The sequence below is a fragment of the Maylandia zebra genome, linkage group LG3 (genome assembly GCF_041146795.1).
Source record: "Maylandia zebra isolate NMK-2024a linkage group LG3, Mzebra_GT3a, whole genome shotgun sequence".
Classification (NCBI taxonomy): domain Eukaryota; kingdom Metazoa; phylum Chordata; class Actinopteri; order Cichliformes; family Cichlidae; genus Maylandia; species Maylandia zebra.
The window spans coordinates 38,402,898-38,421,376 of record NC_135169.1 but is presented as its reverse complement, the minus strand read 5'-3'; the positions used below and the strand labels follow the sequence as shown (position 1 = coordinate 38,421,376).

At 47.3% G+C, this 18,479-nt stretch overlaps 1 protein-coding gene across 1 annotated transcript; it reads left to right on the top strand.

The window, feature by feature from the left end:
- The first annotated feature begins 717 nt into the window (after positions 1-717).
- On the top strand, positions 718-15,896 carry LOC106675476 (uncharacterized). The gene is made up of 6 exons (XM_076882237.1): positions 718-732; positions 2,866-2,927; positions 3,321-3,649; positions 10,939-10,967; positions 11,300-14,618; positions 15,835-15,896. The coding sequence occupies exons 1-5, from the start codon at positions 718-720 to the stop codon at positions 14,516-14,518; spliced, it is 3,654 nt and encodes a 1,217-aa protein (XP_076738352.1). The 3' UTR covers positions 14,519-14,618; positions 15,835-15,896.
- The last annotated feature ends 2,583 nt before the right edge of the window (positions 15,897-18,479 follow it).

The following is an 18,479-nucleotide window of genomic DNA, read 5'->3' as shown; positions in this document are numbered from 1 at the left end:
TTCATTACTGGCCGGTAATCGTTCAGGGATGAGGGTTTGCAGTTCTTGGGCACAGGGATGATGGTGGATCTCTTGAAGCAAGGGGGGAACACAAACCTTGCCAGGGACTCGTTGAAGATGGAAGTGAACACATGTGCTAGCTGGTTAGCACAGCAGACGGCCAGTGATGATGTCTGGCCCCGCCGCTTTCCTTGTGTTCAGTCTCCTCAGTGCCGCTCCGACGTCGTGCTCCGCTATGTTGATCACCGATCTCTCGGTTGTCAGGGGGTAGTTAGCATTAGCCACTTGCCTGACCTCGTTAAGGGTGTAGATCTGGTTCAGCTCGTTGGTGAATGCAGAGTCGGCATTGATCGGCGCAGTGTCCCTGGCTTTGTAGTTCGTAATGGTGCATAGTCCGTGCCACGTACTCCGTGTGTCGCCCTGGTGGAAGCGAGACTCCACACGCTCCTGATACTGGCGTTTGGCATCTCTCATCGTATCAAGCCGCATTGTAGGCACTCATATCACCAGTGGTGATCCCCCCTCGTCGGACACGAGACATGCTGGTAGAAGTTCAGCATGACTTTTCCGAGATTCCCTTTATTAAAGTCTCCTGCTACAATGAGGGCTGTGCCCGGGTCCTTGTTTTGAAACAAACTCAGCACATCAGAGCTCAGCACATCATGTAGTTCGGACAAAGCCATGCCGATGCCCGCTTGGGGTGGGATGTAGACCAACATGGCGGTGACCGAGGTGAACTCACAGGGCAGATAGAAAGGGCGGCACTTAATGTTCAAGAATTCCAGATGTGTAGAGCAGCCGCTGGAGAGAGTAGAAATGCTCCTGGCATCACACCACTTTCTGTTTACCATGAAACACACTCCTCCACCTTTGGTTTTGTTTGACTCAGCCGTTCTGTCCGCACAGAGCACTCCATCCAATGGAGTTGTGGTCTGGTCCGGCACGGTGGGGGTCAGCCAATTCTCCGTCAGCACACAATGTTGCAGTACCTTATGTCATGTTGGAAGGTGACTCTTGCTCTTAGGTCATCGAGCTTGTTTTCCAGTGATTGTACATTGGCCAGTAGGATGCTGGGCAGTGGTGCGTGATGCGCCTGCTGTCTTAGTCTGTTTTGAACGCCAGCGCGTTTCTCCCAGCGCTTATTTGTTCTACGCCTCGGGTGAGTGGCTCGTCCTTTGTTGTTGACTGCGCTGCGTAGTATCTCAGGCGGCCAGGATGGGTCCGGTTTAAAAGTGTCCAAGATTAAATGTGCAACCTTGTCATCGATGTTTACAAGTGATCTGCTATCGTAGATTATAAAACTAGAGGGATTTTGGAATGTAAACCAGAGCAAAAAATAATATAATATAATATAATATAATATAATATAATATAATATAATATAATATAATATAATATAATAATAACGACTAAAAAGGTGCATAGTCTAAGCGGAGCGGTCAGGAAGGCATCTGGACGTGGCCACGCCATCTTTGACTAAAAAATTTCTTAAAGGAAAGATTAAGCCAGACCTTCCCAAAGTGTGGGGCCCGCCCCCTAGGGGGGACACAGAGCCATTGCAGGGGGGGCGTGGTATGAAAAGGGAAAAAAACAAAAACAACATTTGGACACTGCTAGCACGGGGCGCCTACACAAACGCAAAACAGGAGATGAAGCATAGCTGAATATATTTCCAAACCAACTTCATTGTAAACCAAAGACTAGAAAATATGGTGAAGCATATGTTCCCTTTGGTTTCACCTGCACAAGTGGTAGGTCTCCCCTGCAGAATTGGTTTTCCCTTCGTCGGGAGCACGCACTGGGCTCTTCCAATCACGGACAAACAGTATCCCACATTCTTGATTTTTGGTTCACAAACACTTGTTGTAATGACTACATTTTGGAGATGTTAGCTCTTTATACAGTAAAGTTACAGTGGGATACAAATAATATCAGGCTGATCCTGCCACAATTTGTTTTCCCTGTCTAAATCACGGACAAACAGTATCCCACAGTTGTTTATGTTTTCAGACCCATTTTGCAAAGAGAGGCATTTTTTGAAAAATGAATTGATAGCAATGTTGAATATTATTATACAGGAAAAAAACAACTACATGTAAAATAATTACACCGTGACGCCTCTGCCTTTCTAAATAGAGGGACAGTAACTGCGTGTGTATATGTAAGCGTGTAAAACCTGAAGATAGAGACAAAATACTGTTAATCTGACTGTCTGCCATTCTGCAATTCATCTCATGTAAACAATAACGTGGCACACAGCGTGACGTGAAAAAAGGCACATATCTTTGACGTTGCGTGACGAACTCTGTATTCCTTGTCAACACATAAATGCAAAAAAGGATTTTTAAAAAATTTCAGTTTTCGGTGATTCAAAACGCCGTTTACGTGTGGACGAAACAGCTGCGTTTTCAAAAATCCCCCTGTAGGTGTGGACGTATGGTAAAAAAGATAGTAGTTTATTTTCTTACTACCTGTAATGTATTGCAGATTGCTGGTATTTGCTTAATTGTTCACTAAATGTTTGAGGTGTGAAATAAGACACAATGGAGCAAAATATGGGTGTGTGTGTGGCTGGAGGATGTGTTTGTGCACACGGAGGGGGGGGGAACATTTTTCTTGTAAAACAAAGGGGGGGTTAGCAAAAAAAGTTTGGGAACCACTGGGTTAAGCCATGAGACATCACGAGGAAAAAAAACTTCATATACCGAGTCCTGTTTTTGGAGTAAACCATCAAAACTACTCACTATAGAGGGAAAGTTCTTAGATTTGCTCTTTTAATATGTCTTTTTTGATATTTTGCTGCACAATTTGTCACTTTTACAAACAGATAAACATTGTTTTAAGAAAATCGTTTTGTGACTGCAGATTGAACCTGCTTACAAAAAGGCATTTCCTTCGTTTCGCTCCTTGGCCGTTGTCAACTTCAGGTAATTTCATTATTTTGACATTTGATGTTAAGAGCACTGACCTAAAACCCTAAATATTCAAAAACTATAATTTTTGTCTCATTTAAAGGGAGGGATCAGTCATCAACACAATGGAACTTCAATTTGAGTCATCGGTTCCAAATGACACTGGGATTAGCAATGTTTTGATCACTCAAGCCAAAAATGTGACAGATTTTGACATTGACCCAACCTCCATCACTGTCAGTGATACTTCTCCAACTACTACAACTGCAGCTACAACTACTACACCTACCACTACAACTGCAGCACCAACAACCACAACAGCAGCACCAACGACCACGACAGCCGCACCAACAACCACAACAGAAGCTCCAACAACCACAACTGAAGCACCAACAACCACGACTGCAGCTCCAACAACCACTACACCCGCTGCAACAACCACAGCAGCCGCACCAACAACCACAACTGCGGATCCAACGACCACGACTGCAGCTCCAACAACCACAACAGTCGCACCAACAATCACGACTGCAGCTCATACAACCACAACACCCGCTCCAACAACTACTGCTCCAACATCAACAACCACCGCACCAACAACCACAACTGCAGCTCCAACAACTACGACTGCATCTCCAACAACCACAACAGCCGCACCAACAACCACAACACCCGCTCCAATAACCACGACAGCAGCTCCAACAACCACGATTTCATCACCAACAACCACGACTGCAGCTCCACAAACCACAACAGCAGCACCAACAACCACAAAATCCGCACCAACAACCATGACTGCATCTCCAACAACCACAACAGCCGCACCAACAACCACGACTGCAGCTCCAACAACCACGACTGCAGCTCCAACAACCACGACTGCAGCTCCAACGACCACGACTGCAGCTCCAACAACCACAACAGCCACACCAACAACCACAACTGCAGCTCCAACAACCACAACTGCAGCTCCAACAACCACAACACCCGCTCCAACAACCACAACAGCAGCTCCAACAACCACCACAGCCGCACCAACAACCGCGACTGCAGCTCCAACAACCTCGAACGCCGCACCAACAACCACGACTGCTGCTCCAACAACCACAACAGCTGCACCAACAACCACAACACCCGCTCCAACAACCACATCAGCAGCAACAACAACCACAACAGCCGCACCAACAACCACGACTGAAGCTCCAACAAGCATAACAGCCGCACCAACAACCACGACTGCAGCTCCAACAACCACAACACCTTCTCCAACAACCACAACAGCCGCACCAACAACCACAACTGCAGCTCCAACAACCATGACTGCAGCTCCAACAACCACGATTGCAGCTCCAACAACCACGACTGCAGCTCCAACAACCACTACACCTGCCTCAACAACCACTACACCTGCTCCAACATCAACAATCACTGCAGCTCCAACAACCACGACAGCCACACCAACAACCACGACTACAACTCCAACAACCACAACAACTGCACCAACAACCACAACTGCAGCAACAACAACCACAAAATCCGCACCAACAACCATGACTGCATCTCCAACAACCACAACAGCCGCACCAACAACCACGACTGCAGCTCCAACAACCACGACTGCAGCTCCAACAACCACGACTGCAGCTCCAACGACCACGACTGCAGCTCCAACAACCACAACAGCCACACCAACAACCACAACTGCAGCTCCAAAAACCACAACTGCAGCTCCAACAACCACAACACCCGCTCCAACAACCACAACAGCAGCTCCAACAACCACCACAGCCGCACCAACAACCACGACTGCAGCTCCAACAACCTCGAACGCCGCACCAACAACCACGACTGCTGCTCCAACAACCACAACAGCTGCACCAACAACCACAACACCCGCTCCAACAACCACATCAGCAGCAACAACAACCACAACAGCCGCACCAACAACCACGACTGAAGCTCCAACAAGCATAACAGCCGCACCAACAACCACGACTGCAGCTCCAACAACCACAACACCTTCTCCAACAACCACAACAGCCGCACCAACAACCACAACTGCAGCTCCAACAACCATGACTACAGCTCCAACAACCACGATTGCAGCTCCAACAACCACGACTGCAGCTCCAACAACCACTACACCTGCCTCAACAACCACTACACCTGCTCCAACATCAACAATCACTGCAGCTCCAACAACCACGACAGCCACACCAACAACCACGACTACAACTCCAACAACCACAACAACTGCACCAACAACCACAACTGCAGCAACAACAACCACGACTGCAGCTCCAACAACCACAACAGCTGCACCAACAACCACAACACCCGCTCCAACAACCACATCAGCAGCAACAACAACCACAACAGCCACACCAACAACCACGACTGAAGCTCCAACAACCACAACACCTTCTCCAACAACCACAAGAGCCACACCAACAACCACAACTGCAGCTCCAACAACCATGACTGCAGCTCCAACAACCACGACTGCAGCTCCAACAACCACTACACCTGCTTCAACAACCACTACACCTGCTCCAACATCAACAATCACTGCACCAACAACCACGACAGCTGCACCAACAACCACGACTACAACTCCAACAACCACAACAGCTGCACCAACAACCACGACTGCAGCTCCAACAACCACAACTGCAGCACCAACAACCACGACTGCAGCTCCAACAACCACAACAGCTGCACCAACAACCACAACACCCACTCCAACAACCACAACTGCAGCTCCAACAACCACAACAGAAGCTCCAACAACCACAACAGCAGCTCCAACAACCACAACAGCCGCACCAACAACCACGACTGCAGCTCCACCAACCATAACGACTAGATATGTTGTTTTCCGATCCATAGCAGACACTTTTACAAGTGACCTGTCAGAATCGTCGTCTGAAGCTTTTACAAACCGAGCTGCAACAATCAAGAATCAGGTAATTTTTCACTGCTGTCTAGACTGTTGTCTAACGCTGCTTGCCTACTCTGTGGAAAGCAATATCAAGTTTAATTCTTAGGAATACCCATTAAAACACAAAATACTTTTTAAAAAAAACAAAAATAAGTCAACTACTTAACCTTTGCTTCCAACCTTTTAAAGTTTTTTTTTCTAAGCTTTATACATCGAGTGTTTTTGAGCTTGTTTGTCTGGAGTCTGTTTTTACCGGTGGTATGTCTGAAGGTTCTCAGTCATCCAGGTCATCGTAGTCAATGGAGCTTGCAAAGAAAAGCGTCTGGACTTCTTTACGTTTTTTGAAGACGTTTTTACTGGTGCCAAAGCACTTTATATTTGAACAAAGATTTTCAGTGATGAAGTTTAACAAACGCAGATACATATTCTCCTTCACTCAACTGTCTACTGTCTTTTGCATCTCAAACTCATGCATTGAACCTCACTTTATTGCATTTCGTTAGCTTCATAGCATAAGTGCCTAAGTCATTGACTTAGTCAAATGACTTAGGCAATTATGCTATGAAGCTAACGATTTATTCAACATTAAACACACTACATTTCTCTCCCCGAGTGAGGAAGAAACACTTCAAAAATGCGTGCAGAATTTTAAGTACTATAATTTAAAAGGCTTTGAACCTCTGGCACACAAAAAAATCCACATACATGGTTTATACAAAACGGTAGCTCAGTGGACTCTTGGTAAGCGGTGTTTCTTCCTTGCAAAAAAAGTTTGACTCTGGGATCTTTCTGTGTGGAAATTGCATGTTTTCTTTATTTAAACATGGGTTCTCTCTAAGGACTCTGGCTATAAAACTAGAGGATTTTGGGATGTAAACCAGAGCAAAAAATAAGCAAACAACTAAAAAGGTGCATAGTCTGAGCGGAGCAGTCAGGAAGGCGTCTGCATGTTGCAGCACCATCTTTGATTAAAAAATTGAGCTTCTTGGCATAGGGCTAAAAAAAATTTCTTTCTCAAGTGGCTCATTTAAAAAAAAGGGGAAAAAAAGGAATGATATTGCTGATCTTAAAGGACAGGTTAAGTCATGATGTATCACAAGGATAAAAACTTCATATCGCAATTCCTGTCTTTGGACTGAACCATCAAAACTACTCACTATAGAGGGAAAGTTCTTAGATTTCCTCTTTTAATATGTCTCCTTTTTTGATATTTTGCTGCACAATTTGTCACTTTTACAAACAGATAAACATTGTTTTAAGACAATCGTTTTGTGACTGCAGATTGAACCTGCTTACAAAAAGGCATTTCCTTCGTTTCGCTCCTTGGCCGTTGTCAACTTCAGGTAATTTCATTATTTTGACATTTGATGTTAAGAGCACTGACCTAAGGCCCTAAATATTCAAAAACTCTAATTTTTGTCTCATTTAAAGGAAGGGATCAGTCATCAACACAATGGAACTTCAATTTGAGTCAACGGTTCCAAATGAAACTGATATTAGAGATGTTTTGATCAGTCAAGCCTCAATTGTGACAGGTTTTGACATTGACCCAACCTCCATCAGTGTCAGTGATACTTATCCAACTACGACAACTACAGCTCCAACTGCAGATACAACAACGACGACTGTACCTCCAACGACCACGACTGCAGCTCCAACAACAGAAACAGCCGCACCGACAACCACAACTGCAGCTCCAACAACCACAACTGCAGCTCCAACAACCATGACTGCAGCTCCAACAACCACAACAGCCACACAAACAACCACGACTGCAGCTCCAACAACCACAACAGCTGCACCCACAACCACGACTGCAGTTCCAACAACCACAACAGTCGCTCCAACAACCACAACTGCAGCTCCAACAACCACAACAGCAGCTCCAACAAACACGACTGGAGCACAAACAACCACAACTGCAGCTCCAACAACCACAACAGCCGCACCAACGTCCACAACAGCCGCACCAACAACCACGACTGCAGCTCCAACAACCACAACAGTCGCTCCAACAACCACAACTGCAGCAACAACAACCACAACAGCCACACAAACAACCACTACTGCAGCTCCAACAACGACAACAGCTGCACCCACAACCACGACTGCAGCTCTAACAACCACAACAGCCGCACCCACAACCACGACTGCAGCTCCAACAACCACAACAGCTACACAAACAACCACTACTGCAGCTCCAACAACGACAACAGCTGCACCCACAACCACGACTGCAGCTCCAACAACCACAACAGTCGCTCCAACAACCACAACTGCAGCTCCAACAACCACAACAGTCACACAAATGACCACAACTGCAGCTCCAACAACCACAACAGCCGCACCCACAACCACGACTGCAGTTCCAACAACCACAACAGCCACACAAACAACCACTACTGCAGCTCCAACAACGACAACAGCTGCACCCACAACCACTACTGCAGCTCCAACAACCACTACACCCACTCCAAAAACCACAACAGCCGCACCCACAACCACGACTGCAGCTCCAACAACCACAACAGTTGCACCCACAACCACGACTGCAGCTCCAACAACCACAACAGCCGCACCAACAACCACAAAAGCAGCACCCACAACCACGACTGCAGCTCCAACAACCACAACAGCCGCACCAACAACCACAACTGCAGCTCCAACAACCACAACTGCAGCCCCAACAACCACGACTGCAGCTCCAACAACCACAACAGCCGCACCAACAACCACAACTGCAGTTCCAACAACTACAACAGCAGCACCAACAACCACAACAGCAGCAACAACAACCACGACTGCAGCTCCAACAACCACTACACCCGCTCCAACAACCACAACAGGCGCACCAACAACCACAACTGCAGCTCCAACAACTACGACTGCAGCTCCAAAAACCACGACTGCAGGTCCAACAACCACTACACCCGCTCCAACAACCACAACAGCCGCACCAACAACCACAACTGCAGCTCCAACAACCACAACAGCTGCACCCACAACCACGACTGCAGCTCCAACAACCACAACAGTCGCTCCAACGACCACAACTGCAGTTCCAACAACCACAACAGCAGCACCAACAACCACAACAGCAGCAACAACAACCACAACTGCAGCTCCAACAACCACTACACCCGCTCGAACAACCACAACAGGCGCACCAACAACCACAACTGCAGCTCCAACAACCACGACTGCAGCCCCAACAACCACGACTGCAGCTCCAACAACCACAACCGCCACACCAACATCCACGACTGCAGCTCCAACAACCACGACTGCAGCTCCAACAACCACTACTGCAACTCCAACAACCACGACTGCAGCTCCAACAACCACAACAGCTCCACCAAAAACCACAACAGCAGCAACAACAACCACGACTGCAGCTCCAACAACCACTACACCCGCTCCAACAACCACAACAGCCGCACCAACAACCACAACTGCAGTTCCAACAACCACAACAGCCGCACCAACAACCACGACACCTGCACCAACTACAACGACTAGATATGTTGTTTTCCGATCCATACAAAGCACTTTTACAAGTGACCTGTCAGATTCGTCATCTGAAGCTTTTACAAACCGAGCTGCATCAATCAAGAATCAGGTAATTTTTCACTGCTGTCTAGACTGTTGTCTAACGCTGCTTGCCTACTCTGTGGAAAGCAATATCAAGGTTAATTCTTAGGAATACCCATTAAAACACAAAATACTTTTTAAAAAAACCAAAAACAAGTCAACTACTTAACCTTTGCTTCCAACCTTTTAAAGTTTTTTTTTCTAAGCTTTATACATCGAGTGTTTTTGAGCTTGTTTTTTCTGGAGTCTGTTTTTACCGGTGGTATGTGAAGGTTCTCAGTCATCCAGGTCATCGTAGTCAAAGGAGCTTGCAAAGAAAAGCGTCTGGACTTCTTTAAGTTTTTTGAAGACGTTTTTACTGGTGCCAAAGCACTTTATATTTGAACAAAGATTTTCAGTGATGAAGTTTAACAAACGCAGATACATATTCTCTTTCACTCAACTGTCTACTGTCTTTTGCATCTCAAACTCATGCATTGAACCTCACTTTATTGCATTTATTCAACATTAAACACACTACATTTCTCTCCCCGAGTGAGGAAGAAACACTTCAAAAATGCGTGCAGAATTTTAAGTACTTTAATATGAAAGGCTTTGAACCTCTGACACACAAAAAATCCACATGCATGGTTTATACAAAACGGTAGCTCAGTGGACTCTTGGTAAGCGGTGTTTCTTCCTTGCAAAAAAAGTTTGACTCTGGGATCTTTCTGTGTGGAAATTGCATGTTTTCTTTATTTAAACATGGGTTCTCTCTAAGGACTCTGGCTATAAAACTAGAGGATTTTGGGATGTAAACCAGAGCAAAAAATAAGCAAACAACTAAAAAGGTGCATAGTCTGAGCGGAGCAGTCAGGAAGGCGTCTGCACGTGGCAGCACCATCTTTGATTAAAAAATTGACAAAGTATTCTTGTTTTACATTAAACACAACTGAATTGAGCTTCTTGGCATAGGGCTACAAAAAATTTGTTTCTCAAGTGGCTCATTTAAAAAAAGGGGAAAAAAAGGAATGATATTGCTGATCTTAAAGGACAGGTTAAGTCATGATGTATCACAAGGATAAAAACTTCATATCGCAAGTCCTGTCTTTGGACTGAACCATCAAAACTACTCACTATAGAGGGAAAGTTCTTAGATTTCCTCTTTTAATATGTCTCCTTTTTTGATATTTTGCTGCACAATTTGTCACTTTTACAAACAGATAAACATTGTTTTAAGAAAATCGTTTTGTGACTGCAGATTGAACCTGCTTACAAAAAGGCATTTCCTTCGTTTCGCTCCTTGGCCGTTGTCAACTTCAGGTAATTTCATTATTTTGACATTTGATGTTAAGAGCACTAACCTAAAGCCCTAAATATTCAAAAACTATAATTTTTGTCTCATTTAAAGGAAGGGATCAGTCATCAACACCATGGAACTTCAATTTGAGTCACCGGTTCCAAATGACACTGATATTAGAGATGTTTTGATCAGTCAAGCCTCAATTGTGACAGGTTTTGACATTGACCCAACCTCCATCACTGTCAGTGATACTTATCCAACTACAACAACTACAGCTCCAACTGCAGATACAACAACGACGACTGTACCTCCAACAACCACGACTGCAGCTCCAACAACCACAACAGCCGCACCGACAACCACAACTGCAGCTCCAACAACCACAACTGCAGCTCCAACAACCACGACTGCAGCTCCAACAACCACAACAGCCGCACCAACAACCACAACTGCAGCTCCAACAACGACGACTGGAGCACAAACAACCACGACTGCAGCTCCAACAACCACAACACCCGCACCAACGTCCACAACACCCACACCAACAACCACGACTACATCTCCAACAACTAGAACAGTCGCTCCAACAACCACAACAGCCACACAAACAACCACTACTGCAGCTCCAACAACCACAACAGCTGCACCCACAACCACGACTGCAGTTCCAACAACCACAACAGTCACTCCAACAACCACAACAGCAACACAAACAACCACGACTGCAGTTCCAACAACCACAACAGTCGCTCCAACAACCACGACTGCAGCTCCAACAACCACAACAGCCGCACCAACGTCCACAACAGCCGCACTAACAACCTCGACTGCAGCTCCAACAACCACAACAGTCGCTCCAACAACCACAACTGCACCAACAACAACCACAACAGCCACACAAACAACCACTACTGCAGCTCCAACAACCACAACAGCTGCACCCACAACCACGACTGCAGCTCCAACAACCACAACAGTCGCTCCAACAACCACAACTGCAGCTCCAACAACCACAACAGCCACACAAACAACCACGACTGCAGCTCCAACAACAACAACAGTCGCTCCAACAACCACAACTGCAGCTCCAACAACCACAACAGCCACACAAATTACCACAACTGCAGCTCCAACAACCACAACAGCCGCACCCACAACCACGACTGCAGCTCCAACAACGACAACAGTTGCACCCACAACCACGACTGCAGCTCCAACAACCACAACAGCCGCACCAACAACCACGACTGCAGCTCCAACAACCACAACAGTCGCTCCAACAACCACAACAGCAGCTCCAACAACCACAACAGCCACACAAATTACCACAACTGCAGCTCCAACAACGACAACAGCTGCACCCACAACCACGACTGCAGCTCCAACAACCACAACAGTCGCTCCAACAACCACAACTGCAGCTCCAACAACCACAACAGCCACACAAACAACCACTACTGCAGCTCCAACAACGACAACAGCTGCAACCACAACCACGACTGCAGCTCCAACAACCACAACAGTCGCTCCAACAACCACAACTGCAGCTCCAACAACCACAACAGCCACACAAACAGCCACTACTGCAGCTCCAACAACAACAACAGTCGCTCCAACAACCACTACTGCAGCTCCAACAACGACAACAGCTGCACCCACAACCACGACTGCAGCTCCAACAACCACAACAGTCGCTCCAACAACCACAACTGCACCAACAACAACCACAACAGCCACACAAACAACCACTACTGCAGCTCCAACAACGACAACAGCTGCACCCACAACCACGACTGCAGCTCCAACAACCACAACAGTCGCTCCAACAACCACAACTGCAGCTCCAACAACCACAACAGCCACACAAACAACCACTACTGCAGCTCCAACAACAACAACAGTCGCTCCAACAACCACAACTGCAGCTCCAACAACCACAACAGCCACACAAATTACCACAACTGCAGCTCCAACAACCACAACAGCCGCACCAACAACCACAACAGCCGCACCCACAACCACGACTGCAGCTCCAACAACCACAACAGTCGCTCCAACAACCACAACTGCAGCTCCAACAACCACAACAGCCACACAAATTACCACAACTGCAGCTCCAACAACCACAACTGTCGCACCCACAACCACGACTGCAGCTCCAACAACGACAACAGTTGCACCCACAACCACGACTGCAGCTCCAACAACCACAACAGCCGCACCAACAACCGCAACAGCCGCACCCACAACCACGACTGCAGCTCCAACAACCACAACAGTCGCTCCAACAACCACAACTGCAGTTCTAACAACCACAACAGCAGCACCAACAACCACAACAGGCGCATCAACAACCACAACAGCTGCACCCACAACCACGACTGCAGCTCCAACAACCACAACAGTCGCTCCAACAACCACAACTGCAGTTCCAACAACCACAACAGCAGCACCAACAACCACAACAAGCGCATCAACAACCACAACAGCCGCACCCACAACCACGACTGCAGCTCCAACAACCACAACAGTCGCTCCAACAACCACAACTGCAGCTCCAACAACCACGACTGCAGCTCCAACAACCACGTCTGCAGCTCCAACAACCACGACTGCAGCCCCAACAACCACGACTGCAGCTCCAACAACCACAACCGCCACACCAACAACCACAACTGCAGTTCCAACAACCACAACAGCAGCACCAACAACCACAACAGCAGCAACAACAACTACAACTGCAGCTCCAACAACCACGACTGCAGCTCCAACAACCACTACACCCGCTCCAACAACCACAACAGCCGCACCAACAACCACGACTGCAGCTCCAACAACCACAACAGTTGCACCCACAACCACGACTGCAGCTCCAACAACCACAACAGCCGCACCAACAACCACAACAGCAGCACCCACAACCACGACTGCAGCTCCAACAACCACAACAGCTGCACCAACAACCACGACTGCAGCCCCGACAACCACGACTGCAGCTCCAACAACCACAACCGCCACACCAACAACCACAACTGCAGTTCCAACAACCACAACAGCAGAACCAACAACCACAACAGCAGCAACAACAACCACGACTGCAGCTCCAACAACCACTACACCCGCTCCAACAACCACAACAGGCGCACCAACAACCACAACTGCAGCTCCAACAACTACAACTGCAGCTCCAACAACCACGACTGCAGCTCCAACAACCACTACACCCGCTCCAACAACCACAACAGCCGCACCAACAACCACAACTGCAGCTCCAACAACCACAACAGCTGCACCCACAACCACGACTGCAGCTCCAACAACCACAACAGTCGCTCCAACGACCACAACTGCAGTTCCAACAACCACAACAGCAGCACCAACAACCACAACAGCAGCAACAACAACCACAACTGCAGCTCCAACAACCACTACACCCGCTCGAACAACCACAACAGGCGCACCAACAACCACAACAGCCGCACCAACATCCACGACTGCAGCTCCAACAACCACTACTGCAACTCCAACAACCACGACTGCAGCTCCAACAACCCCTACTGCAACTCCAACAACCACGACTGCAGCTCCAACAACCACAACAGCTCCACCAACAACCACAACTGCTGTTCCAACAACCACAACAGCAGCACCAACAACCACGACTGCAGCTCCAACAACCACTACACCCGCTCCAACAACCACAACAGCCGCACCAACAACCACAACTGCAGTTCCAACAACCACAACAGCCGCACCAACAACCACGACACCTGCACCAACTACAACGACTAGATATGTTGTTTTCCGATCCATACAAAGCACTTTTACAAGTGACCTGTCAGATTCGTCGTCTGAAGCTTTTACAAACCGAGCTGCATCAATCAAGAAACAGGTAATTTTTCACTGCTGTCTAGACTGTTGTCTAACGCTGCTTGCCTACTCTGTGGAAAGCAATATCAAGGTTAATTCTTAGGAATACCCATTAAAACACAAAATACTTTTTAAAAAAACCAAAAACAAGTCAACTACTTAACCTTTGCTTCCAACCTTTTAAAGTTTTTTTTTCTAAGCTTTATACATCGAGTGTTTTTGAGCTTGTTTTTTCTGGAGTCTGTTTTTACCGGTGGTATGTCTGTGAAGGTTCTCAGTCATCCAGGTCATCGTAGTCAAAGGAGCTTGCAAAGAAAAGCGTCTGGACTTCTTTAAGTTTTTTGAAGACGTTTTTACTGGTGCCAAAGCACTTTATATTTGAACAAAGATTTTCAGTGATGAAGTTTAACAAACGCAGATGCATATTCTCTTTCACTCAACTGTCTACTGTCTTTTGCATCTCAAACTCATGCATTGAACCTCACTTTATTGCATTTATTCAACATTAAACACACTACATTTCTCTCCCCGAGTGAGGAAGAAACACTTCAAAAATGCGTGCAGAATTTTAAGTACTTTAATATGAAAGGCTTTGAACCTCTGACACACAAAAAATCCACATGCATGGTTTATACAAAACGGTAGCTCAGTGGACTCTTGGTAAGCGGTGTTTCTTCCTTGCAAAAAAAGTTTGACTCTGGGATCTTTCTGTGTGGAAATTGCATGTTTTCTTTATTTAAACATGGGTTCTCTCTAAGGACTCTGGCTATAAAACTAGAGGATTTTGGGATGTAAACCAGAGCAAAAAATAAGCAAACAACTAAAAAGGTGCATAGTCTGAGCGGAGCAGTCAGGAAGGCGTCTGCACGTGGCAGCACCATCTTTGATTAAAAAATTGACAAAGTATTCTTGTTTTACATTAAACACAACTGAATTGAGCTTCTTGGCATAGGGCTACAAAAAATTTGTTTCTCAAGTGGCTCATTTAAAAAAAGGGGAAAAAAAGGAATGATATTGCTGATCTTAAAGGACAGGTTAAGTCATGATGTATCACAAGGATAAAAACTTCATATCGCAAGTCCTGTCTTTGGACTGAACCATCAAAAATACTCACTATAGAGGGAAAGTTCTTAGATTTCCTCTTTTAATATGTCTCCTTTTTTGATATTTTGCTGCACAATTTGTCACTTTTACAAACAGATAAACATTGTTATAAGAAAATCGTTTTGTGACTGCAGATTGAACCTGCTTACAAAAAGGCATTTCCTTCGTTTCGCTCCTTGGCCGTTGTCGACTTCAGGTAATTTCATTATTTTGACATTTGATGTTAAGAGCACTAACCTAAAGCCCTAAATATTCAAAAACTCTAATTTTTGTCTCATTTAAAGGAAGGGATCAGTCATCAACACCATGGAACTTCAATTTGAGTCACCGGTTCCAAATCACAATGATATTAGGGATGTTTTGATCAGTCAAGCCTCAATTGTGACAGGTTTTGACATTGGCACAGCCTCCATCACTGTCAGTGATACTTATCCAACTACGACAACTACAGCTCCAACTGCAGATACAACAACGACGACTGTACCTCCAACGACCACGACTGCAGCTCCAACAACCACAACAGCCGCACCGACAACCACAACTGCAGCTCCAACAACAACAACTGCAGCTCCAACAACCACTACACCCACTCCAACAACCACAACAGCCGCACCCACAACCACGACTGCAGCTCCAACAACGACAACAGTCGCTCCAACAACCACAACTGCAGCTCCAACAACCACAACAGCCACACAAACAACCACTACTGCAGCTCCAACAACCACAACAGCCGCTCCAACAACCACGACTGCAGCTCCAACAACCACAACAGCTGCACCCACAACCACGACTGCAGCTCCAACAACCACAACTGCAGCTCCAACAACCACAACAGCCGCACCAACCACCACAAAAGCCGCACCCACAACCACGACTGCAGCTCCAACAACCACAACAGTCGCTCCAACAACCACAACTGCAGTTCCAACAACCACAACAGCAGCACCAACAACCACAACAGCCGCACCCACAACCACAACTGCAGCTCCAACAACCACAACAGCCGCACCAACGTCCACAACAGCCACACCAACAACCACGACTACATCTCCAACAACTACAACAGTCGCTCCAACAACCACAACAGCCACACAAACAACCACTACTGCAGCTCCAACAACGACAACAGCTGCACCCACAACCACGACTGCAGTTCCAACAACCACAACAGCAGCTCCAACAACCACGACTGGAGCACAAACAACCACAACTGCAGCTCCAACAACCACAACACCCGCACCAACGTCCACAACAGCTGCACCAACAACCACGACTGCAGCTCCAACAACCACAACAGTCGCTCCAACAACCACAAGTGCAGCAACAACAACCACAACAGCCACACAAACAACCACTACAGCAGCTCCAACAACGACAACAGCTGCACCCACAATCACGACTGCAGCTCCAACAACCACAACAGTCGCTCCAACAACCACAACTGCAGCTCCAACAACCACAACAGCCGCACCAACAACCACAACTGCAGCTCCAACAACCACAACTGCAGCCCCAACAACCACGACTGCAGCTCCAACAACTACAACTGCAACTCCAACAACCACGACTGCAGCTCCAACAACCACTACACCCGCTCCAACAACCACAACAGCCACACCAACAACCACAACTGCAGCTCCAACAACCACAACAGCTGCACCAACATCCATGACTGCCGCACCAACAACCACGAATGCAGCTCCAACAACTACTACTGCAGCTCCAACAACCACTACACCCGCTCCAACAACCACAACAGCCGCACCCACAACCACAACTGCAGCTCCAACAACCACAACAGTCGCTCCAACAACCACAACTGCAGCTCTAACAACCACAACAGCCACACAAACAACCACTACTGCAGCTCCAACAACAACAACAGCTGCACCCACAACCACGAGTGCAGCTCCAACAACCACAACAGCCGCATCAACAACCACAACAGTCGCTCCAACAACCACAACTGCAGCTCCAACAACCACAACAGCAGCACCAACAACCACAACAGGCGCACAAACAACCACAACTGCAGCTCCAACAACCACGACTACAGCTCCAACAACCACAACAGTTGCTCCACCAACCACAACTGCAGCTCCAACAACCACAACAGCCACACAAACAACCACAACTGCAGCTCCAACAACCACAACAGCCGCACCCACAACCACGACTGCAGCTCCAACAACCACAACAGCCGCACCCACAACCACGACTGCAGCTCCAACAACCACAACAGTTGCACCAACAACCACAAAAGCAGCACCCACAACCACGACTGCAGCTCCAACAACCACAACAGCCGCACCAACAACCACAACTGCAGCTCCAACAACCACAACTGCAGCCCCAACAACCACGACTGCAGCTCCAACAACCACAACAGCCGCACCAACAACCACAACTGCAGTTCCAACAACTACAACAGCAGCACCAACAACCACAACAGCAGCAACAACAACCACGACTGCAGCTCCAAAAACCACGACTGCAGGTCCAACAACCACTACACCCGCTCCAACAACCACAACAGCCGCACCAACAACCACAACTGCAGCTCCAACAACCACAACAGCTGCACCCACAACCACGACTGCAGCTCCAACAACCACAACAGTCGCTCCAACGACCACAACTGCAGTTCCAACAACCACAACAGCAGCACCAACAACCACAACAGCAGCAACAACAACCACAACTGCAGCTCCAACAACCACTACACCCGCTCGAACAACCACAACAGGCGCACCAACAACCACAACTGCAGCTCCAA